Genomic DNA, 25,231 nt, shown 5'->3' with positions numbered 1-25,231 from the left:
TGTTAGTTTTAAAAGAAAGAAATTTTACACAATAAAGCCAACACCTAAAGGAAGAATTTCCTACCTTATATTTTAACCTGAGATTATAGTTTGATTAAAACTTATCTTAGTCTGTTTAAATGTTTTTATCACTAAGATGTACAAATATTCTGAATGCATACCAAGGTATTCAGTTGGAAAGAATGCATTCAGAAAAAGAAAATGCACATTTTATTCAGGATCTAAGATAAGAATCAGATAACTTATTATCTTACTCTTGTAATACAATAAACTTTCCTCATGAAGAAGATTAAGGAATATAAAATATAACACAGGCCATTCAAGTAAAAAAACTAAGCGATAACCATAAAATCAGACACCCTATTATGAAAAATGCTAAAAGAGCCAGCTCGCTTTTATTTTATGCATAAAGATGTGGTTTTTACTGTCTTTTATTTTCTATTAATGGCTACATTCAGTTAACAGAATTACTTAAATCTGACCTGAACTATTTAGATAAAAACTAACTTAAATATATCTTAATTTATCAAAGGCTAAACGGGTTGTTTGGTTTACTCTTAGGTCCTACAAAAGTCAGAAATACCACGTGACATTACCTTTTTACAGAAAGCAAGATGCTCTACCTGTACTCAGGCTTTAATATTTGTATAAATATACACATAAACATTCTTAGGTATATATTTTCTATCTCAAATCCAACGTTAGAAATCCTGATACTGAAAACATCAATGTAAAATTATAAGTACAAACAATTAAGAAAACGAAGAATTAGCCTCTTAAAATAATGCTGAGTAATCCTAAACTAGTATCTGCACCATTCCCCATCCCAAACTAAGTCCGTAGCAACTGTCAACACTTTTAATCAAGTTAAATCATCTTTTACAGTGCCTACAGCAGGCTGATTTGTCACTGTACTTTTATCAAATAGAAAATGTCAAGAAAAAATGAAGAGTTCTGCTATATCCTACCTTTCGATTTAAAACATTGTATTAGACATCAAATCAAACGTTATTACCAAAGGACAAGACAAAGTGGTGGTAGAGCAAGGAGGGTAGGTTACTAATTTCAATTCTCAACTAGTTATGCTAAGTGAAAGAGATCAAAGAAAATAAACACAGCTACAAGATTTAATATGCTCAACACAAAAAAAAACGCAAAAACTTTTTTTTTCCCTAACTAGAGAAGAAAATTCAGCAACCAACAGGTCAAAGTAAGAGAACAAAGTAACAAAAGACTAGAACCCATCTTCTCATCCCTGAGTAATCTCAAGCTAACTGTAAAGCAACAATACAAAATCAAAACAGGAGTGTGTTTTACATCTATGATGCAGATAGAAGAGTATAAAAATCTCATATACGACCTTTAAAAAAGGTATGAAGAGGCACACACTCAAGTGCAGAAACTTACAAGAGATATCTGTATATACGTATGCAACCCACACGTAAAAGAATTAGTGTGAAGTTTTTAGGACTAAGAAAAATCTGGTCAGTCATGTATGTTAAAGTAACTTTAGAGAACAAATTCAATATTCAGAAAGACTATCATGTCAAAAGTTGAAAAGCACTCCTCTGTTGTAACTGACTGTACCTGCCTTACAGATGATAGAACAATTGAAAGTTTTTAGGCATCAAATGGTTATGTATCTCTTCCAGACATGCTCATAAATACATAGCCATACTATATTAGTCAACTACCCACAATTAACTGAAACTCACTGCTTATTTTAGAAAGGCCTTAGATCTTCTAACACCATTGACAAAGGAGAAGCACACACAGTTAATTTGTATTCATTATTCTTCCACTTCAGTCATTTAAAGGACATATAACTATCTTTTTTAAAACTACCAGAAATGTAAATTACATTCTTTCTACCCCTTGAAGTCCCTGTGTACTATTATAGGAATGAACTACCAGAAACAAAATATAAATATAGAAGCATGCTTTTGTTCTTTTCATCCATTTATTCAGTACTTGTTTGAAAACCTACTATGTTCAGGCACTGACTGTTCTAGGCCTTGTTTGGAAGACACTTAACCCTGTGTCTGTAACCCCTTACAGTTCAAGAAATCAAGCCAACAAGTCAATCGACAATTACTACTTCAAAGAGGGAAAATTTAAGTGCTGACAATATAGTGAAATAATTTTGGAAAACGGATACTCTATTTTATAGCTAAATACTATGAAGCATTTACAACAGAGCTTTTACTAATTAAAAGCAAAACCAAAACAATAAACGTACCAGTGAGAAAATAGCCTCAAAGTAAGAAAAACAAGGGTATGAAACAACAATTTATAAGAGCCAATAAACACTTAATGAGATGTTCAATTTCACTTGCAGTCAAAGACACACAAACCTATGCATATACACACACAAACTAGTGAATAATTACAGTATCTGCACTTTCTCACACATGGAATGACAAATTAACACACTTTGTGAGGTTAATTGGCAGGATCAGTAAAAATTTAGGTATGCATACACTCTGACCTATCAATTCCATTTCTATAAATCAAAAGAAAAAGCAACAATCTACATATACATTCAATGTGTGACATTCATCAACACAAGAAGGTATGTATACAGATGCTCACTACAAGCACTACCTGTAGAAGTCAAAAACACCCACCACCAATGGAAATAAGGCAAATGAATTTTAACTCGCTTGTATAATAAAAAATAATGCAGTTATTTCAAATACATAGACAACTATAAATGCAATGAGACAGTGATATCAAAGCTCTTAGAAAGGAAAATACAAATAGCATGACATGATCCTACTTTTTTTTTTTTTATGGACTACTCCTATGACACCTGAGGATCTTTTTGAAACCATGACCAAGTATCATTTTTGTTACTTAAAAGATGACCTATTATAATAGCAAAAAGATATACTAGAAAGGACAAATCCTCAATCTGGCTGAAAAAGACCAAAGTGCAATTTTAGCCACCATTCATAGCAAAATTTTTAAAACAGCATTTGTATGTATTCAAAGCATGAAAATAAAATTGAGAAAAACCATAAACACATTTCAATATGCCAATATATGATAATATAGACAAAAAAGTTTAAGTAAAAACTGAAAATTATTTACCACTGATTAATAAGACTTGGATCCTGCCTGATTAGGGAAAAGGATTCATAACTACTATTCTGAAACATCAAATTAAAAACAATGTAAGCTCAAAATACTTACAGTTCAAGGATGAAAAATGTTTTAAAAGCAATTACGTCTTAAGTATACTTAGGTATTTAAATGATTGCTCAAATCATTTTCAGAAGTAAGTCAATTACCTATTTTATAGACTAAGAGATTATAAATATTTAGATTTATTTAATAACCTACCTATCCAGTCCATTTTAATTTGAAAGAAATAAAAATGGTATTACTAATTGAGAATCAAAAGTAAATTAGCTTAACATTAACAATGCAGTAGTATATGTGGTATCACTTGTTTTACCTTAACTCTTATTTTTAAATGGTAGCCATAACTTACTAAAATAAAAGTTACCATAACATGTAAATACTATCTACCTATACACTATTTATAAATATCCCCAAAAAGCATTCTTACCGTGAACTCAGATCAAGAATAAATCTTATGCAACATACTTCTAATATATAGTGTGTGACTTTCTTTGGTATGAGCATTTAAAATACACTATTATTAAAAAAGAAATTAATGAATACAGATCAGTAATTTTCAGTACAGTACAAAAGTACAACAGGGTACAAAGTCAAAATATGTCTCCCTCCCACCCCAAACCCACAAAGGCAGTTCAAACATACAGCCGTAAATTCTACCCCCAAGGAAGTATTTTAGTGACTTAATTTCAAACCAAAGCCGAAGGATGTGTTATTTTAAGCAAAACTCAAAGGCACAAAAACATAACATATAAAGAATTAACTGAATTACACTATCTTGGTGCAAATCCATGTGTTTAAATATCTGAAGGGAAAAAATGAGACTGTTTATGCTACCTAAAAATACTTACAAATGAAACTCCCTACCCCAAATATGAATTCAGTTAACATATCCACAGTTCATTAAATTTGGTATTGCCAACCCACACTCCAAGCTGCTATTGCCAATGTAAATACTGAACAATTCAACTTCACAAATACTTCTGACCTTCAAAAGGAACCCCAATACAAAGTCCTAAAAAGAAAAATATTAAAATGACACAGAATATGACATGCAGCAACATTTTTTAAAATAGTAGTTTTATTTTAGTGCAGTGTATCTTTTCAATGCAATGTTTTACAAAGGGCTAAGAACAGTTACTTGTTACTTGGGAGTAAAAGGGGAACTCCAAAAAAAAATTTTTAAGTAAAAAGTTCCAAGGGGAATATGTACATAAATTGTTATTTTTCATTTTCAAAAAGGTGTCATTTATCTCAATGATATACAGGTTCTAGATAAAGTATAATGACTTATAGTATCACATATAAAATGGAAAGCAAAAACTAACGTATTTCCTCAATGTTTTCACTGTCATACCCATTTAAAGTTCAAATGCCAATGATACCCATAAAGGTAGTTCAAGTTAAACAAATTAAATACATTAAAATGCTGTAATTATCTTAAATACTTGTAAGCTAAAAATCAGTAACTACTAAATGTCACCAAAGACACAGAACTTATTTAATGGATAATCAATGAACAAAGCGTAAATAAAAATCCATAATGTTCTGCTAAAAAGTAAACCTTTAAAATAGTATTAAGTGCATACCCATTAAATCCAGTGACAATTTTCAGTATTCTTTCCTTCATTTCATCAAAGGGAATATACTCGACATTAGGGTTGGGAGGACCCCTTGGTTCAGGAGCTGAAGTTCGAAAATCATCCATCACTTTCTCCAGTTTGAAAATAAAATAGCCTTTAAATTGGGACCACTGAATCCTATAAGCAAAAAAAAAAACAAAAAACAAACAAAAAAAAAACAGTATCATGTAGCTTTATAACTCTTCAACACAAACCACAAACACAGAATTTATCATGACACGAATGGTAACAAAATGAAGATCTGAATAAGTAGCAGTGAGAGTATCTTTTTCAGTATCATATACCAGGACTGCATCTGATGAATTTGACTCAGAAGCTCCAAACTAGTTATGTCCAATTCTCCCCACTCCTGACCCAAACGACACCCAAATCTCTTTAAAAAGAACTACCTCAGGCTGAAAGGCTACTGTATGCTATGTCTCATTACTAGCATTTTAAAACAGTTTTGTTTTGACTCTATTGCTCATAACAAACCTAACCAGGGAGGTGTTACTGTCCCATCTTAAATAGGTTATTAGAAATCAGAGCAAGTTCACATTTGTAATTTTAAATAAAGAAGTCAAAATGACTCTATACTCTAAGCTTCTTGTCTTTTATCTATGTTAAACAGCAAAATAAACTTCCATTTCTCCTTTAACTTTCAGCTAGTATTTTCAGAATCTTACGTCTTTTAACAAAGTATATATATCACAGGTTCTATACAATATGTATCTACAAAGTAAAAATACACAATTTCTTTATGTGCTTTTAGTATCTATTCATTTACTAATATAAATATATTTTTATTCCTGTCCTCTCACATTTTCCCACTAATATAAAAAAAAAAAAATTGGGATGCTACCTGCCTAAATAGTCTAAATTCAAGGAGATCAAAAAATCAGGAATGTGAACCAATTCCCCACACAGAAAGTAAAACCATTAGTGGCAGCAGATCAATCTTAAGCAAAATAAGGGGGATGCTAATCTGCGATCACCTTTCCCTTCCATCCACAATCCTAAAAACCAGGACAGCTATTCTCAAAGTATAGTTGAAGAGGCCAAACTTTTTTTTGTTTTTACTGTGTTAACATTTGTCTTGGTGGTGCAAAAAGAGCAGTGGGAAAATGAAGATACTTTAGCACAAATCAAGGTAACAGTACAAAACTTGTATCTACTAGTAGTCATCATCTTCTTCACCACCAAATTCACAGTAAAACAAAAACCCTTTCACTTAATGTTTAATAAAACAAAAAAAAAATACTCATTTTATTAATTCTCAACCTTTGAAGACACATCTTTCTAATATTCTGAGTAACAAAATGAAAAGTATACATAAAAAAACTTCTGCTGCATAGGAAAATACTACAGACACGTCAAGGAACAACAGCTGAATACTGTTGCCAGTGGAACTAGCTGCTATCATAGAAGGCCACTTTTGCTTGAAAGGACTGTCAAATAAGGCTATTTCAGAACAAGAGAATGTGGTGGACATTTTCTCAAAAATGAATGACTTGAAGAGAAAGAACTAAAATATTTGTGGTCAACAATAAAATGTGAACTTCAAAACAAAAAATGAAAATTCTAGAAAATGCCTTTCAGTGTGAGCTGAGGTTTTGTATACGTTCCCAAGACATTTCAAAATCAGTCACTGTTGACGTCAACAATATTATGTGACAGCAAAAAAAAAAAAAAAAAAAAATTACACTACATCAAAATCAAAACCTTTTTGTGTCTCAAAGGACACTATCAACAAAAGTGAAAATGCAACCCACAACATGGAAGAAAATACTTGCAAATAATCTCCCCCATGAGGTATTATTACTATCCAGGAGGTAAAAACAACTCCTACAACTCAGCAGGGAATGGGCCACAATCCAGTGAAAAAAATGGGTGAAGTATTTGAGTAGATATTTCTCCAAAGATATACCAATGACCCATAAGCACATGGAAAGATGCTCAACATCACTAATCATTACGATAACATACATCAAAACCATGAGACAGAACTTCACATCCATTAGGGTGACTGCATTCCAAAAAAACAAAAACAAAAACAGAAACAGAAAATAACAAGTATCTCTGCTGAAGATGTAGAGAAACTGGAAACCTTGTGCACTGGCTGGTGGGCATGCAAAATGATGCAGCCACTGTGGCACAGGACGGTGATTTCTCAAAAAAAAAAAAAAAAAAATCAAAGAATTATTGGATGATCAGTTATTCCATTTCTGAGTAGATACCCAAAAGATGTTTGTACACCAACTCACAAAGCAGTAATACTCACAATAGCCAAAAGGTAGAAACTACCATCAGTCAACAGAAGAATGGATAAACAAAATGTGGTATATATACAAACAATGGCATATTATTAGGACTTAAAACTAGAAGGAAATTCTGGCACACGCTACAACTTTGATTAATCTTGAACATAATATGCTACATGAAATAAGACAGACACAAAACAACAAATTTTATGGTTTCACTTATATGAGGGATCTAAAATGAATTCAAAGAGGCAAGGAGCAGAAAGACATTAGCCAAGAGCTGGCGGAAGGGAAGGGTGAGGTGTTACTGTTACATGGGAACAGGGTGTCAGTTTGGCAAGACAAAAAGGCTTGGACATGGATAATGAAGATGGTGGCACAAGCTCTGAATGTATTTAAAGTCACCAAATTATACACTTAAAATACTAAAATTTTTATGTATATTTTACACCAAAAGTGTTAGAAAATGAAAAAAAGACCCAAATAGGCATTTCTCCAAAGAAGATAAATGGCCAAAAAAACATGTTAAAAGATGCTTAACATTATTATCCATTAGGGAAACACAAATCAAAACCACAAGACACTATTTCACATCCACTAAGGGGTGTATAATGAAAACAGATGGACAATAACAAGTGTTGGGGAGGATGTAAGGAAATTGGAAATCTATACATTGTTGGAGGGAATGCAAAATGCTATAGCCACTGTGGGAAAATAGTTTGGCAGTACCTCAAAAAGTTAAACACAGAGTTAACACGTGACCTGACAATTCCATTCTATTAAATGAGTTAAATTACATGGTATATAAATGGCATTGATACTAAAAAATTTTGTTGAGGATGATTAACAAAAGCTATTTGCACAATCACCTTTCTTCCATTCCCTGGTCTATTTTGGGAAGGGGAATTCAAGGTTTAACGAGCAGAGGCAGCATATTATAATTTTTGACATGCCTTATATTAATTTCTGATTAACATACAATTGCCAGTGGTTACTACAATTTATCTCTAAATTTCACTAGGCTCCCCAGAGACATTCAACTAAAACACACCAAGGAAGATTACTGAAAGAGAACACTTATGCTTTTTATTTCTTAAATTAAAATTTTTTATAGTTTTAATAAAGCCACTAAGTAATAATCCACTTTATGAATTAGGATTTCTATACACACAGGAGTTTTTCCCATCTTTCCATTAACCACTTGTCAATCCACCCAAGATTTAAAAAACAAAAACAAAAAAACCCAAAAAACCCACAAACACAAACCCCAAAAAACAGCCACACACATTAACGGAAAAGATACAGCCCACACAAGCAAACTATGGGGATCTTCAAAAAGTATCATATTAACTTACCAGCCAAGAATAAGTCCCATAATCTAAATTTTGTAAATACTGTATTTTAAGAATTAGATCCAAGAGATGCAATTCAGAAGTTACTACACCATATAAAGATGAAAAACCACTTCTGCAGAATGTTGAAAGGTGCAACTTTTTGTTTCACTACAACTACATGATTAAAAACAAAAACACGGGGCGCCTGGGTGGCTAAGTCGGTTAAGCGTCCGACTTCAGCCAGGTCACGATCTCGCGGTATGTGGGTTCGAGCCCCGTGTCGGGCTCTGTGCCGACTGCTCAGAGCCTGGAGCCTGTTTCAGATTCTGTGTCTCCCTCTCTCTCTGACCCTCCCCCGTTCATGCTCTGTCTCTCTCTGTCTCAAAAATAAATAAACGTTAAAAAAAAATTAAAAAAACAAAAACAAAAACAGAAAATGCTTCCCTGAATATTATATAATTTGACCACAAAAAACAGGCCATGATCAAATCAATTAAGAATCTGGCAACAAAAAAAAAATTTTTATTCAGAATGTACTCACTGGTTGAGTAGAAACTAGAAATGAACAACAAAAACACCTTATTTTTCAAATGAAAATAAAATTGTTCTAAACAGATGCTCACGAAACAAACACATTTTCAACTTTAGAATCAATTCCTCCACATACAAAATTTCCAAAGAATAAAATACAATTTAATCTACTTTGCTAAGATTAACTCAAGAATTTACTGAAATTACTCTTTTTAAAGTAACCTCATCTCCCTTCATTTTCTTATCTTTCCATTTTTCTCTTTATGCAGTTTCTCTTCTAGAAAGGCACAACTCACATCACTAATGAAGATATCCCTCAATAAAACATCACACACTTTTTTCCTCTAGAGGAACTTACAAGTCTATTCCAAAACAAACATGTTTCCCTCACAATTCTCGAGTTAAAGGTATTTTTTAGAGGCTCAAGGGCAGAAAAGCCATCTCTTATTTGCTCAGCTGGTTCTAAAACATTTTAGTGACCAGTGACCACCAACTTTTAATTTGCTGCCTCTTACAGTTCCAAATTCTATTAAGATCACTCCTACTCAGCCTCACTGGTTGCCACACAATGTGTGGGAAGCTAACACAAGACAGCACAGGAGAGGCCTATTACCTCCAAGGGATACCAAATATTACACCATTTGGAAATATCAAAAGGGAATATGGCAAGAATGAATAAAAACAAAAAAATTAAGGAGGCTGATCAATCACACAATGTGACAGGCTTATAAAACAATCTTCAAAAGGCAGCTATTTAAGTCAGGTGACAAAGTGTCAGAATTTTTGCATGACAGGAGAGAGCAAAACTAAGTAAATTTAATCTGAATATTCAATCACATGAGCAAAAACACATGGCAAAAATAAGAGTACATTGTGAACTGCTTACACAAAATGACAAGATTTTTAAGAACTTTAAAATACAAATTACTAGTTCAAGAGAACCTTCCCTTTTCATCATGATTATGCCATATATTATACTTCATCAATTAACTGAGCGAATAAAATACAGAAGAGAGACCAGACATAGAAGCAACACAAAAGGAAACTAGGTATATGGGAAAGGACAGATTAATCAGGAAATACCCTAAGAAATTATAGGACTAGTATAAAATTTTACTAGAGTGTAAAAACATTTTTTTCTGATTAATGGTACAGTCATAAAAAATTAGAAAACAGAAAATAAAAACTGCCCATAAACTGCTCATTAATCATTATTAAAGTACATTTTAGTGTATTTTTCACTAAACTTTGTTCTACTCATTTATTAAAATTTGGCATCCTTAGTTTGATATCCTTCTTTCCCTCCTTATTCACTATGTAGGTATTGTCACATGATCAACAGTCTTTGAAAGAAGGATTTTTAATCTGTATCATATATAGTTGCACTATTATTTATTTAATCGCCACCATTTTAAGAAGAGTTAGGTTTGTTTCCAGCTCATTACAATGAGAAGTAATTGTGATTAACATCCTAATGGAGGGATCTGTTTTATTACTTTAGGATAGATTACCATCAGTGGAATTACGGAGTCAAAACTTTAAAATATAAATAGCAACTTTTGATACATACTTTCAAGAGCCTCTCAGAAATGCTGTACTAGTGTATAGGGCCAACAGTATATTAACACCTATTTCACTCAAATATTAAAATCTTTCAAAACTCCTGTTAATTTAATAGTAGAAAAACACTTTAATATGCACTTCATTCACTGCTAGTAAACCTGAGTATTTTAACCTACGTTCACTGTTCACAAGAACATTCTTTTGTGTTTGAACAGGTTCTCTGCAATCCTCTCATCCTGGGGTTCTCAACTTTGGCTTCACTGACACTGTGAGCCTGATCATTCTTGGTCACAGGGGAACGTCCTGTGTACTATAGGATGTTGAGCAGCATCCGTGGCCTCTACCGCTAGAAGTCAGTCGTACCCAATCCCCACTCTCAGAAGTTGTGACAACCATAAACATCTAAAAATATTACCAAATGTTACCTAGAAGACAAAAATTGTTCCCAATCAAGAACCACTGTCCCTCCCTATCCCTTTAAAATATCTTTTTCTTACTCACAGAAAAAGGAAATTACTATGTGACATTAAGTGTGAACATAACTTTCAGATTCCCATTCTGTACTGACTGCTTAAAATAATGAAAACTGTTTTTATATAAATTTTGAAGTGACACTAAAATATTTATCTAATTGTTCCTATTTTGAAATTACCCTTCAAATGTTACACATTTTCTTGCACAAACACTTATCTGAAGGTGGCATGGTACGTACCTGTTCCAAAGCAATACATTTCTTTCTAACACAAACACTGAAAAGTGAATCTTTCAAATTAAGAGTACTAAATATCTCAGGTCGCCTGGGTGGCTCAGCTGAGATGTTTAAGCTTCTGACTTGACTCTCGTTTTCAGCTCTGATCATGATCTCACCATGGTGAGATCAAGCCCTATGCTGAACCTGCTTGGGATTCTCTCTCTCTCTCTCTCTCTCTCTCTCTCTCTGCCCCTCCCCTACATGCACGTGCTCTTTCTCTCAAAATAAACATTAAGAAAAAAGAGTACTAAAAATCTCATGACAGTTGTACACATCAAGGATCCAATCGGATGGAAAAGAAAGCTTCAAGAGGTAACACAAACGTTCAGGTAATACCTCAGCATGAACTTGGGTTTCTTCTTTGGCAACTTTTACATTCAATGATAAGGATTCTAACATGTCTAAAGAGTCAAGTTACTTTCCTCCACTCACCCATCTCTCCCTACCAATTAAAACAAAAAGCTGAAGAAACAGTGTATTCTGATTAACTTGATTTATACTTAACTCTGAGCTAACCCCTTTAACCCCTTACTGAAAATCTTTCTAAAATTTATTACTATACAAACATGAACCCTTCACTATCCCATAAAAACAGCTAAATCAAACAAAAATACATCTCTAACAGCACAGCTCAGGCTGAAGAAAGCCAATTCAGAACTCAGAGGGTACTGAGGTTTTCTAATAGCCCTAGCTTAATGGCCGAGGTGGATCTACTCTGCCCCTTCTAGGAGGGGGTGGTCACTCTCCTCTCCACTTTCACCACTACTGCTATCACTTTCACCACAATTCATAAATTAACAACTCCCAAATTCCCATCCACAGGAAATGGTCCTTTTCTCCACTGCTACATTTGCCAGAGCCTAGGTAGGCCCTGGGCCCTTTTTTCATTCTACCAACTCGTACTATACATCTAAGTCAACAACAGCCCAGAAAAAATACAACCTGATCTCCCACTAATATGACTTTAGAAAACAAGATACAATGACAGTAAACAAATAAGACATCAGAAACTACTGGTTGTAGAGATTTAGTGATGGTACAACAGAATCTAAAGAAAGGAAACATGAAATGCAGGCTTAGAGCTATCTAGGAAAAGCTTCACGACAAAGTGGGACTGTAAGCTAGACCTTAGAAGGATGAGTGGAGTATGGAAAAACAAAGTGGAAAGATACAGGACCTAAAAGTAGAAGACACTTTAATGAGATCAAATTTCTCAAACTTACCATTAGTGACATTTTGGGCTAGACAGTTCCAAGTTATAAGAGAACTTCCTGTAGCACTCCCACCCTGAGTGATCACAACCAAAAAGGTCCCCAGACAATGCCAAATGAACCGGGGGGGGGGGGGGGGGGGGGCGGGGGGGGGGGGAGGACACACTGCCCCCTCAACAAACACACTTAGTACTAATGAAATACACAATTCCTGGGGCGCCTGGGTGGCGCAGTCGGTTAAGCGTCCGACTTCAGCCAGGTCACGATCTCGCAGTCTGTGAGTTCGAGCCCGGCGTCGGGCTCTGGGCTGATGGCTCAGAGCCTGGAGCCTGTTTCCGATTCTGTGTCTCCCTCTCTCTCTGCCCCTCCCCCGTTCATGCTCTGTCTCTCTCTGTCCCAAAAATAAATAAACGTTGAAAAAAAAAGAAATACACAATTCCTTTTTTTGAGGACTACATTGGTTCCTGAAATTTAGTAAGGCTGGAAAATGGTAACTGCAAGATCAAAGACTCACAAAATTTGAAGAATAAAATAATATGCATATATACTTTTCAATGGCAGAAACAATTTCTAAAATGCAGAGGATTCATTTAAGAAATGAATAAAATGTTCTTTAACATTAAAATCTACCTCATGAATCACTTCCAACTGTACAGGAAAATGTGCTGTGAAGATCTGACCTTAATTTTTTTTTCTCAGGTGTAGTCTTCTGCATATTGAGAAAGGTAGAGGTAAAAAACCAACAACAGGGGCGCCTGGGTGGCGCAGTCGGTTGAGCGTCCGACTTCAGCCAGGTCACGATCTCGCGGTCCGTGAGTTCGAGCCCCACGTCGGGCTCTGGGCTGATGGCTCGGAGCCTGGAGCCTGTTTCCGATTCTGTGTCTCCCTCTCTCTCTGCCCCTCCCACGTTCACGCTCTGTCTCTCTCTGTCCCAAGGATAAATAAACGTTGAAAAAAAAAAAAATTAAAAAAAAAAAAAAAAAAAAAAAACCAACAACAAATCTTTCTAACCCGACTAAGAGACAAACTCATGTGCTGCAAAACAAAGAATCAGTAATTGTTTGGGTTTTTTCTAAGAAGACTGCAATGTATTCTCTACAGTAAATGATTAAGGCTTTACAATTTGTTATTGAAATATAAAAATGAGGTTACACATCCACAGGTGGCAGGAGATTACTGTACATTTTAGTACACAGGTTTCATCTTGGAGAATCTTTAAAAAAATTTTTTTAATGTTTATATATTTTTGAAAGAGAGAGACAGCACGTGAACAGGGGAGGGCAGAGAGAGAGGGAGACACAGAATCCCTAAACAGGCTCCAGGCTCTGAGGTGTCAGCACAGAGCCCGACACCAGGCTTAAACTCACAAATGGCGAGATCATGAACTGAGCTGAAGTCAGACACTTAACCGACTGAGCCACCCAGGCGCCCCTCATCTTGCAGAATCTTGAGTTTGAAGATGAGGCTCAAACAGTCTTAAACAGTATTTGCAATAGTGGCTTTTAATTGTCTGATATGTGTCTATTTTGTGCTGTATCACATACAGATTATTTTTACTCATGTTCTGAAATATGCCCCAGAGTTATGTGCTACTCTAAAATTACTAATTAAATAAAAATCTAATTACTTAGCATTTTTCTATTTTCTACATACTCCCCAAAAGAAGAAAAAACATCATTAAAAGCACAGCATCTAGTGCAAGAACAATTTATACTCTGGTCCAAGAACTGTCTCAACGTGTGGAAAACAAACACATGACACTGAAATAGACAACCCTTCTTGAGAATGTCAACCTATATATAATGAAACCAAGAAAATAAACTGGAAGCTAGGCTGAGTTCAAATTTCAGCTCAGACTTTTCACTTCATCTAAGACAGATAATCCCTCCTTTGTTTCCCCATCTGTAAAATGGAAATAACTGTACCTACTTCACAGAACTGCTGTAAGGATTAACATTACTGTAAGTAGAGTGCTTGTTAGCAAAGTAACGCACACCTAGGAAACACTCAATGATTGTTTTTCCTCAAGAAACTTGAACAGGGAGAGCACCTGCAAATTACAGCAGAGCCGTGCAGAGAGCTTTCCAGGTGGCATTTACTAAGAAAGAATCGGAACAGTGAGCAAGATCTCTGTTAGACTATAACAAAATGGCTGGGCTAAATCTTATGTACTACCACATAATAGATTATAACAATTTCAGGCAATCTCTCTGGCCTAAGAATATGTCTTTATTCCCTTCATCAGAGACAGGAAAAATTTTTTAACCAATATTCCTCCTTCCACCATTAACAAACTATTTCCTTAAAGAAACTAAATAAATGAAGTGTTGCAGCTAACAGATAAGAATAGAGAATAGGAAAAAATAATCTATATGTCACTTAGCATTGTCAAACCTTAGCTAGTTATATTTTTTACAGTTCTTGATGAACTAGAAAATATTTCATATATTACATTTGCTCCAAAAATTCTGATTCCACCATGATCTCCAATCCACCAATCCTACCACTTTGATATCCTCCCCTGGATATCCTCCCCTTTGATATTCTCTTCATTACCCAGATTAAATTATAATACTCATTATAATCACCCCCTTACATACAGCTGACTCTCTAGTTTCTCTTTGCCTTCATTGTACTCACAAAATCAACTCCACTGATTAAAGGTAATCCCCACCACATGTGTGCCCGTTCATTGGTGCACAGAAAGAGGAAGACAAAAGTTATAGAAAAATGCACCACCATGCTGGTTAGACTCAAGTACACTATTAACGCTGACAGGTAATATATTTCCCTAGTTTATTCACTCTCAGACCCTTATAGGTAACTATTTTATATCTTCTCTCCTCAAATCTGCATCGAGTTCTTCACCATCACAGACTCTTCCTGTTTTACTTACAAAACTGAAGCAGTTAACAAAATTTCCAAAGTTCTACCACATTTAACCACCTACTATCAGGATCATATACACACACCTTGAATTCCCTCCTGTAATCACAGATGAACTATACATTCTCTCATCTATTAACTTACCAGATTCTCCATTTGTGCACCTAAAAGCATCACTCATGTAATTCCATCTTTCTCCTACTAACTACATTTATATCTACTTTTTAATATCTAATAATTTCCACTATACCATGGAAATATATCAGTATTTCTCCCATCTCAAAAATATCCTCTTTCCTCCACTGACCCACCTATCCCCCACATCATTCATTTGTTTTCCTTGGCAGGAAAATTCCTTAAGAGTTGTCTCCCTCTCTCTCTCAAATTCACTCCAATCAAGCTTTCAGCCGCACCACTAAAATTAATCTGATCTTAACAAAGTCCTCAATGACTTCCATATTGCTAAATCCAAAGTTCAATTCTCACACTTCATCCTTAGTTGCCCTAAAAGAGTATTTCACACAGCTGATCACTGTTTCCTAATTATTTTCTTGGGTTTTCTTTTAACTCACTGGTCTTTGCTGCTCATTTTCCTTTGCAAGTTTCCCAAACTGCTTAATTCTAGAGTGATCCAAAGCTCAGACTATCTCTTCTATCTACATTTGGTGATCTGATCCAGTCTGGAGATTTTAAATACCATCTATATGCCAAAACTATACCTCCTGATCTCCACAGTCATCCATCCAAGCACCTGCTCCACATTAACATAACATTCATCATGTCCAAAACTGAACATGCTTATCTTTCCCAAATATTGCCCCTGCCACAGCCTTTTCCATTTCAGGTGTAACGAAATTCCATCTTCTATGCTTAGGGGAAACCCTTGAGTCATTCTTGACTCCATTCTTTCTCTCATACACCACAGCCTATCTACAAGGAATCTTGTCAGTTAAACCTTCCAGATATATATATAATGAAGGTGACTAATCCTCACCACCTCCTGCTACCCAAGCTACTATCAATCTTCAATAACCTGTGCTTCTAGCTTATTTTACATAAAGTGCATTTTCAGCACAGCCGTTTGTAAAACAATCCTAACACTGAAGTCTGATAATGTCACTTCTCTGTTCAAAACTACACAATGTCTTCCAATTTCAGTCACAGTAATGGCCGAAGTCCTTACAATGGTCCACACTGCCTTACATAAGCTAACTCCAATCCCCTTTATGTCTCTGACCTCCTCTCTCTGGTCAGTCTACTCCAGTAGCCTCCTTATTAGCCTGTGAAAAGGCAAGACACACTCTTACTCAAGGACTTGTATACTGGAAGATTCCTCTCCCTGGAATGCTCTTCTTCTATAGGAGGCTTATTTTGACCACTGCATTTAAAATTACAAGTACCTCTTGGGGCGCTTGGGTGGCTCAGTCGGTTGAGTGTCCGACTTCAGCTCAGGTCATGATCTCACCGTTTCGTAAGTTCAAGCCCCACATCAGGCTCTGTGCTGACAGCTCAAGAGCCTGGAGCCTGCTTCCAATTCTGTGTCTCCCTCTCTCCGTGTCTCTCTCCCCCTCACACTGCCTCTTACTCTCAAAAATAAATAAACGTTAAAAAAAATAATAAAATTACAAGTACCTCTTGACCCTTAACTCTCATTTCCCTTACTCTTCTTATTCTTCCATTGCCTTTACAATCACATAACATGCAATTTATTACATTTACTATGTGCCCACATATTTCTTCACCTAAATATACACCACAACTACCAGAAATATGTTTGACAAATAGTTAAGTGCTCAGTAATTATTTGGTGAATATCCTGAAGCATGCTTTGGTGGGAATAACGCAACCCAACTACAGTACAGAAAAAATCAGGAAAATACCACTTTCCAAACAGATTTGGAAGCACTATATGTGCAACTGTTTTTGCAAAAGGAGTACAGATTCATATGTGAACTGCAATATATAGTAAAAACACACAACCACCAATGTCAGACACTGGTCTAAGCACTTTGGACATATTAATTCAATCCTTACAACCACCCTATGAGTTAGGCAGTATTATTTCATCAATCTTACCATCAGCAGGCAACTAAGAAACAAAGACGTTTAATAACCGGCCCATGGTTGCACAACTAGTAAGTGGCAGAGCCAGGATTTTACCCTAGGTATTTGGCTTCAAAATCCATACTCCTAGAAAGTCAGGACATCTAGTTACAGGAAAAGAAGAAAAAAAGAAAAAAGAAAAGAAAACGTAAGAAAGGCAATGCAAATATGCATCTGTATGCTACTGTGCAGTAGGAAAAGATACAAAAAAAAAGTCTAGATGCCTCATAGAATTCACATCTAAGCAAAAAAGACAGCAAAACATCATTTCTCAGCCTTTTGGCTAAGATCAAGTGTAAAAAAGACAGCAAAACAAAATCTACATGCAATAATGATGGAAGCAATCACAAAGTACTGGAAGTGGGCTAAAGACTTATCTACCTGGAGTAAAGTTTTCCAGACTTAGTACAGATCTTAAAAAGATGAGCACAAAGGAAAAGAGACTGTTCCAGGGAGAGGCAATAGTAAGCAAAGTCACTGAGATGAGAGAGCATGATCCACCAGAGAACTATAAGTAGTTTAGCAAAGCAGAAAAAAACAAAGGGAGCAAATTGAGGAATATCACACTAAGCAGAGACACAATCATATGCATCTTAAAACATAATAAAGATCTTAAATTTTAACTTAAGCAAGAAGGAGGGTGCATAAAAATTTTAAGCAGGGAAATAACATGTTATTTACATTGTAGCACGTCCATGGCTAGTAGCATAGATTAGACACTAAACAGGGCAAGCAAAACTGCTTTTTAAGAAACCATTTAGAAAAGCCTATACAGAAACTCAGGCAAGATGAGAATGATGGATAATGTCTACAGAACCATAACCCAATGTTTGAGAATCTCCCATGTCCATTCCTACTAACACTGCCCTATTTCAAGCTCTCATTTCCTCTATCTTAAAGTCCAGTAACTCACCTGAATTAGACACTAGTTTCCCCAAGGCAAAGCTCTGCTTTCTCTCTCTTCTGCTAAAAAAAAACCTTCAATAATTTCTAAGGTCTCTCTAAATGCAAAATTCTTTGTATCGGCAAGATACTCTGATTTGTCCCAAATACACCTTCGTAACCATTCACTTTTTCCTGACTATCCCTTTGTTTATTGTTCCCTCTAGCGGAATTGAGCTTAACTGCCTCTGGTATCAAAGTTTTCCCTAATCCTCAGAAATCAACTTGTTACTCTACTTCTCTCAAAGCATTTTTATTACTCCCTTAAAGCAACTATTACGTTCTGCCCCAGACCATTTTTCCCCCTTAAGAGGTACTAAGAAGCTAAGCATCACGCATTATCTTTGGGGAGGGAACTGTTTTTTGTTATGAGAACATTCTGATAAGAACTTAAGCAAAAGCTATCCTTCAAATTGTAAGCATTTCAACAATTCAGAGATCCTGGTAAGGACAATGAATTTCTCATAATAAAAGAACAGGAGTTGTTTCCCCCAAGTCACAGTTATAATCTCCTACCAGTTTTAAGGTAATAATTTTAATACTTTACCTGTATAATGAACTGGGGATACTGTATATGCACATATGCTGATTATAGCATACACCGATTGAGTTGGTTCCCCAGCCACTTTCTAGGAAAGGGATGTAATACACAAAGATGGGCCTCCAAGAACCAACTGTTTCCCTGTCCATGTTACCTGCCTCCTCCTCTAAAAAAGAAATGGATTAATCCTGGGTTAGGCCAATTGGACATTTTCCTCCAGAAATGTGAAATATGGAGAGAACACACAATGGAAGTTACTGGACTAAATCACCCGTTTGGCAGGAATCCGAAGGAGAGATCCAGCAACTTCTATGGCGGAGGCCCCCAAGGTACCCCATCGTCCTATCCTTGGCTTGGTAGTTTAACTCTCCCTGTGATTCTAAATTCTATCTACCTCAGTATCTTTCCAAAAAATCTTTCTCTTCCTTTCTCACTTTCTTTTGGGCTTAAGAGAACCAAAATCAGTTTGTCCTGCTTGCAAGCAAGATAGTTTTAAATGAATCTGATGCTTTCAAACAGCTATTTTTCTTTTGAGGACTACATCCTTAATGCTCTATCTTTAAGTAGAAATCTGAGCTGAGAAAAAAGTCTCTTCGGTATTTTCAAACTACAACTTAAAAGTTTACTTCTTATGGTGTAATATTTAAAATGCTATGACACTAAAAAATTAATTCAAGTCTAAGGGGACATCCCCAAATGAACCATTTGATCATTCAATCTAGCAGCCTACCCACGCACGGTAGTCAGGCAATTTGGGTTTTAGTTTTGTTCTCTGCATGAAACCCTCCAGAATGTCAAAGATCCTATATGTTGTTATATACACTGACCACCTCTGTATGACAGATTACTGCCAATAAAGTAACTTTATTGCTATTTGCTTCTTTATTTGCACCTTATCCCTTGATTATGGTTTGAATTTTATCTTTTCCAATATAAATATCCAGTGTTCAAAATACATAAGGTTCCCGCATCAGCCCTAAAAACATGATTCTCCTAGATCAGAAATTATAGCTGAATTCATAAATGAATTCATATTTATGAATTTATTAAGTATGAAGAAGGTTGTACATTTCAGCCAATCGTATCTATGTTTTTTCTTTTGAAGGGAAGTATAAAAAGGTTAATTGCTTAAAGTCAACAAAATTATAAACTGAATTAAGCTGAAACTTTCTGAGAAATAAAAATATTCAAACTGAGTATTAGAAAGCAAAGTTGATCCTAGCAGTATTTTTAAAGGGCTATTCATGAATAATATGAATTTAATTCCTTAGAAAACAAAGGTTTACGCTCAAGTATGCTTCAGTTTTTCCTGGTGACTTTTTTCTTTTAAAGCTATTACTAAATTCTCACTTCCGTTTTGCATTTTACTGAAATGAATATAAAAATTCAACACATCTTGGGGCACAGAAATGGAAGGAACTGTCACTTCTTTCTTTTATGAATAACTGCACTGTTCAAATTGCTTTACAAGGGTATCCTACTTTTATAATAAAAACAATGGGGCGCCTGGGTGGCGCAGTCGGTTAAGCGTCCGACTTCAGCCAGGTCACGATCTCGCGGTCCGTGAGTTCGAGCCCCGCGTCAGGCTCTGGGCTGATGGCTCAGAGCCTGGAGCCTGTTTCCGATTCTGTGTCTCCCTCTCTCTCTGCCCCTCCCCCGTTCATGCTCTGTCTCTCTCTGTCCCAAAAATAAATAAACGTTGGGAAAAAAAAAAAAAATATATATATATATATAATAAAAACAATACATTTTAAATACCCAGCCACATTTCTTAACACTCCATGCCTAACATCAGTAAGAAAATCAGTTATTTTAAAAATTAGTCCATTTAGAAAACTTCATCCCATCAACATGATTCTGTAAAGTTTTGTACTGTTCAACTATAAATTTTTAGAAAGTAAAATCTCTTCACATTTACAAATAAGGATATGATTTTATTCACAAATCCTCATAACTTGAAGAACTTTTGAAAACTACCAACTAAATATAAAAGCAATATAAACTTACGTTTCTTATAACTTTTTATAACTTGAAATATGCCAATAATTAAATCAATCTTATACTGAATACTCAGACTGAACTTTGCTTTTCAAGAATGAATGATTCTTCCAAACTGTACGAGCTATCCAATACACTTAAATATGTGCTTTTCCTAAAATTTCAAAGAGGTAATAACAGCACTACATTCACCAAATCTAAGTCAGGATCAACTGTAAGATTCCCCATTATTTTAAGAATTCAACACGACTACTGGTGTTTGAAAGACATTCAATTTCAGAGATATTAAAATATGGAAAAAAACATATCAATGAAGAAAATTCATTGAAATTTTATTCTTAAAATGTTTATTTGGGTAGCAAAGAAAATCTAAGGTTAAACCTTTATTTTAATAAAATTTGTAATTATGGCAAAATTTTGAGAAATATATGGAAGTGATATATACATAGAAGAAAAAAGCAGAAATTTAAAGCAATTTCAATTTTACTCCCATGTAATCTAACAAAGTTCTACTGCACCTCATACATTATGAGGCTATTATCTCTGGAAACTAAAACCTTTCCCTCCCTACCCAAAATTTAAATACAGAAATGTATGACAAAAATTATTATGGATTAACCTCTTCAATACCTAATTAGTCTTAGGCTCATAGCATAGGTTAATTCAGGAATCAAATGACAAAAATTACTAACTTAAGTAACTACATTTAAAGTTTCCACCTGTCCTAACTTTAAAAATGAAGTTAACGTACTTGATACACGGGAATGCTGATAAAAGCAACAAAGTATCATATAAATATAATACTTTACTGCCAAAATAATAAACATAAGCAACTGTGGTTTGTTTGCTCACTAATGCATTCCCAGCAACTAGCACAGTACCTAGCACAGATTATATGTTGAGTATTTGCTGACTTAAGTAACATCTCACAGAGATGTTAAGGAATGAAGGAACACTAAACAAAAAATGCACAATCAGAAATTACACCAAAACTAAGTGGTGAAAAAATAACAAAAGGAACTTTTGCATTCAGTGAATTTCACACCAGCATATCTTATACAGAATGTCACACAGTATGGATTATCACATAGTATGTTTTCAATAAATCTCAGTCCCTTCTCTTTCCCATTTTCCTTTAAAGAGAATGTACCTAAAACATTTACTTCACAAAACTGAAAGAAATTCAAAAACTTCAAGAATGCATCTCTATAAAACAATCCACACCTGAATTCAATCAGTAGATATAAAAACAGAGAAAGATGCACTAATTGCACAAATCAGTTGCAAATGTTATGGACTGAATGTGTTCGCCCAAAATTTTTATGTTGAAACCCTAACATATAAACTTACAGTATTTAGAGATAAGGTCTTTGGGAGGCAATTAGGTATAGACGAAACCGTGAGGATGCGACCCTAATGATGGGGAAGGGGACGGGAGGGGGGAACAGCAAGCTATTACACCTCCCTTATCCTCTCTTCCCACAGTGCATCTGAGGACAAAGCAAGAAGGTGGCCTTCTGCAAGCCAGAAGACAGCCCTCAACCGAAGCCCAAATATGCTGGCACCTTGATCTCAGATATCCAGACTCCATAACTATGAGAAAATAATTTGTTATTGAAGCCATGTGATCTATGATATTTTGTTCTCGTAACCCAAAATAAGACAGCAAGTCTATTACTGAAGAAACAGTGACATATGACACAGAAGAATATAGAGATCAAAAACCAAATTATGATCTCTAAAGAGCCTACCTAGCTAGCCAAGAGAAATAATATCTGTATTAATATATCCATAATACACAGCAGAAAATGGTAAATGGAGAATTTATAACAGCAAAGTTACTATCTTTTTTGAAAACCTGGGAAGGCTTAGACACAAGCAAAGGTGACAAAGGATAAATAGAATCTAGACATAGGGAAAATTAAAAGGGAAGAGAAAGCAAGCTTCTCTCTCTCTTACATACACAAACCTTATGATTTGGAAACAATAGTTTCTATTATTTTCTCAAGTTAAAATATTTCTTTAACAGAAGACAACATTTTGATTTTTCTTCCATTTACATATTTAATCCAGCTCCTATTTCGTGCCACATTCTCAGTAAGGGAATTTCAGCCCCCTCAACACTTGGGGAACCACAAGTATAAACAGATTAGTAAGCAAACAGCTACGACAGAAACGTGATCAATGCATGTCAGAAATACGGTAGTTTCTATTAAGAAAAAGGAATCTGAGAAAAGCTTTTCAGCAGATTGCTATGTATTTGAATTGAGCTATCTGAACAATGTTAAAAGACAAGTGGAGGTCATGCCACGAGGAAGAACAGAGGCAACCAACAGAAAGATGCTATTAGAATTAAATACTACTAGCAAAAGAGAGCACTGCATATTCACTGAAATGCAAATAATTTGGAGAAGTTACAAATGGTGGCAAAAGAGAAGACTGAAAAGGTAAGACGAACCCAAATCAATAAAGAATTTTAAAGAATAATCTCAATGAAAGAATGATAAAGAAGGAATGATATTAACTAGTAATGCTAAGAAGGGTGACTTCAAAGGGAACAATGGAAAATGACCATACATCCTAGTTAGAAGAGTCCTGGTCTACATCTGTTCATCCGGTGTTCCATCCAGTTTACCATTTGTACTGTATTTAATGAAGTATTAGTAATTACATTAAAATATGCAGGTTTAGTAGGCCTCTTCACTTTGTACTTCCAGCTGCTGCTATGATCTTGTCAACTTGTTTATGAAATGCATGTATAACGAACATAGGCCTCACTTTAATGTGCAGTTAAATTTGAAAGATGACAAATAATTTACCTTTCACTTACCCCTTTCTGATTCAATGTACCTAACCCTACCCTCTCAAGGTATATGCAGAGTAGCTAAAGTTAACACACAAAGCCAGTACAGTACCCTTTTAATGAAGTGAGGAATTAAAGCTTCTCTCTCCCCTATGTATATGAGTCCCATGAAGCTAATGGATGTATTTGTGAAATTTATATAGGTCTCCACCCCTAATTCCTAACAGAGCTCCTAAAACCCTTGAAAATAGGGGTATTAGGACAATCTTTTGTTCTACTATTTAGTCTTTTGCCCCAGTTCCCAATATAGAGCTCCTAAAACCTTCAAAATTTCCTGAATAACAGAAACCATTTTTGTTCTGTTAAAAATTTTTAACATTTATTTATTCTTGAGGGAGAGAGAACATGAGCAGGGGAAGGGCAGAGAGAGAGAGGGACACACAGGATCTGAAGCAGGATCCAGGCTCTGAACTGTAAGTAAGCATAAAGCTGAGTGTGGGGCTTGAACTCACCAACTAACTAACGATCATGGTCTGAGCTAAAATTGGACACTTAACCAACTGAGCCACCCAGGCGCCTGAAACAGCTAAGGTAACTCTTGGTGGGCACCTGGTTGGGGTGTGTCATCACAAAGACCAAGTTGGGATTAGAAGTTGGGAACTTTTTGGGGCGCCTGGGTGGCGCAGTCGGTTAAGCGTCCGACTTCAGCCAGGTCAAGATCTCGCGGTCCGTGAGTTCGAGCCCCGCGTCAGGCTCTGGGCTGATGGCTCGGAGCCTGGAGCCTGTTTCCGATTCTGTGTCTCCCTCTCTCTCTCTGCCCCTCCCCCGTTCATGCTGTCTCTCTCTGTCCCAAAAATAAAAAAAAAAAAAAAAAAAAAAAAAAAAAACGTTGAAGAAGTTGGGAACTTTCAAAAAAAAAAAAAAAAAAAGAAGTTGGGAACTTTCAGCACCGCCCCCTCCCTATTATCCAGAGAGGGGAAAGGGGCTAGAAGTAGAGTGAATAATCAATCAGGTCTACATTATGGAGCCTCCATAAAAACCTACAAACTATGGATTCAAAGAGCTTCCAGAATCATGAACAAGAATGCATCCACATGCTGGGAGGGTGATGCACCCCACACTCCATGGGGACAGAAGCTTCTATGTTCAGGACCCTGCTGGACTTCGCCCACTGTATCTCTTCATCTGGCTGTTCATTTGTATCCTTCAATACCCAGTGTAATAAACTGGTCATCTAGTTAAGTAAACAGTTTTTTTGAATTCTGTGAGCAGCCACTCTAGTGAATTAATGGAACCCAAGGAGCAAGCCATGAAAACCTCTGTTTAGCCTGCTACTCAGAAGCATGGGTAACAAGCTGAATGCTGATTGGCATCTGAAACGGGAGAGAGAGTCTGAACTGAATTGAATTGTAGGACACTCCGCGGTGTCACAGAATTGCTCGGTGTGGAGAAGAAAGCCCACACACGTAGTGTCAGAAGTGTTTTGAGGCTGAGAGTAAAGGAGAAACAGAATTTTCTGGGCAACATTTGATTAAAGACAT

At 35.6% G+C, this 25,231-nt stretch overlaps 1 protein-coding gene across 1 annotated transcript in view; it reads right to left on the bottom strand.

The window, feature by feature from the left end:
- The window catches only part of PPP4R2 (protein phosphatase 4 regulatory subunit 2), a 53,882-nt gene that overhangs the window by 12,451 nt on the left and 16,200 nt on the right, over window positions 1-25,231 (bottom strand). The window contains exon 3 of the mRNA XM_030307249.2: window positions 4,734-4,904. Within this exon, the coding sequence (XP_030163109.1) occupies window positions 4,734-4,904 (171 nt within the window). The remainder of the gene's footprint in view (window positions 1-4,733; window positions 4,905-25,231) is intronic.

The sequence above is a fragment of the Lynx canadensis genome, chromosome A2 (genome assembly GCF_007474595.2).
Source record: "Lynx canadensis isolate LIC74 chromosome A2, mLynCan4.pri.v2, whole genome shotgun sequence".
Classification (NCBI taxonomy): Eukaryota; Metazoa; Chordata; class Mammalia; order Carnivora; family Felidae; genus Lynx; species Lynx canadensis.
Note: the sequence above shows the minus strand (reverse complement) of the source record. Positions and strands in the feature narration are given on the sequence as shown.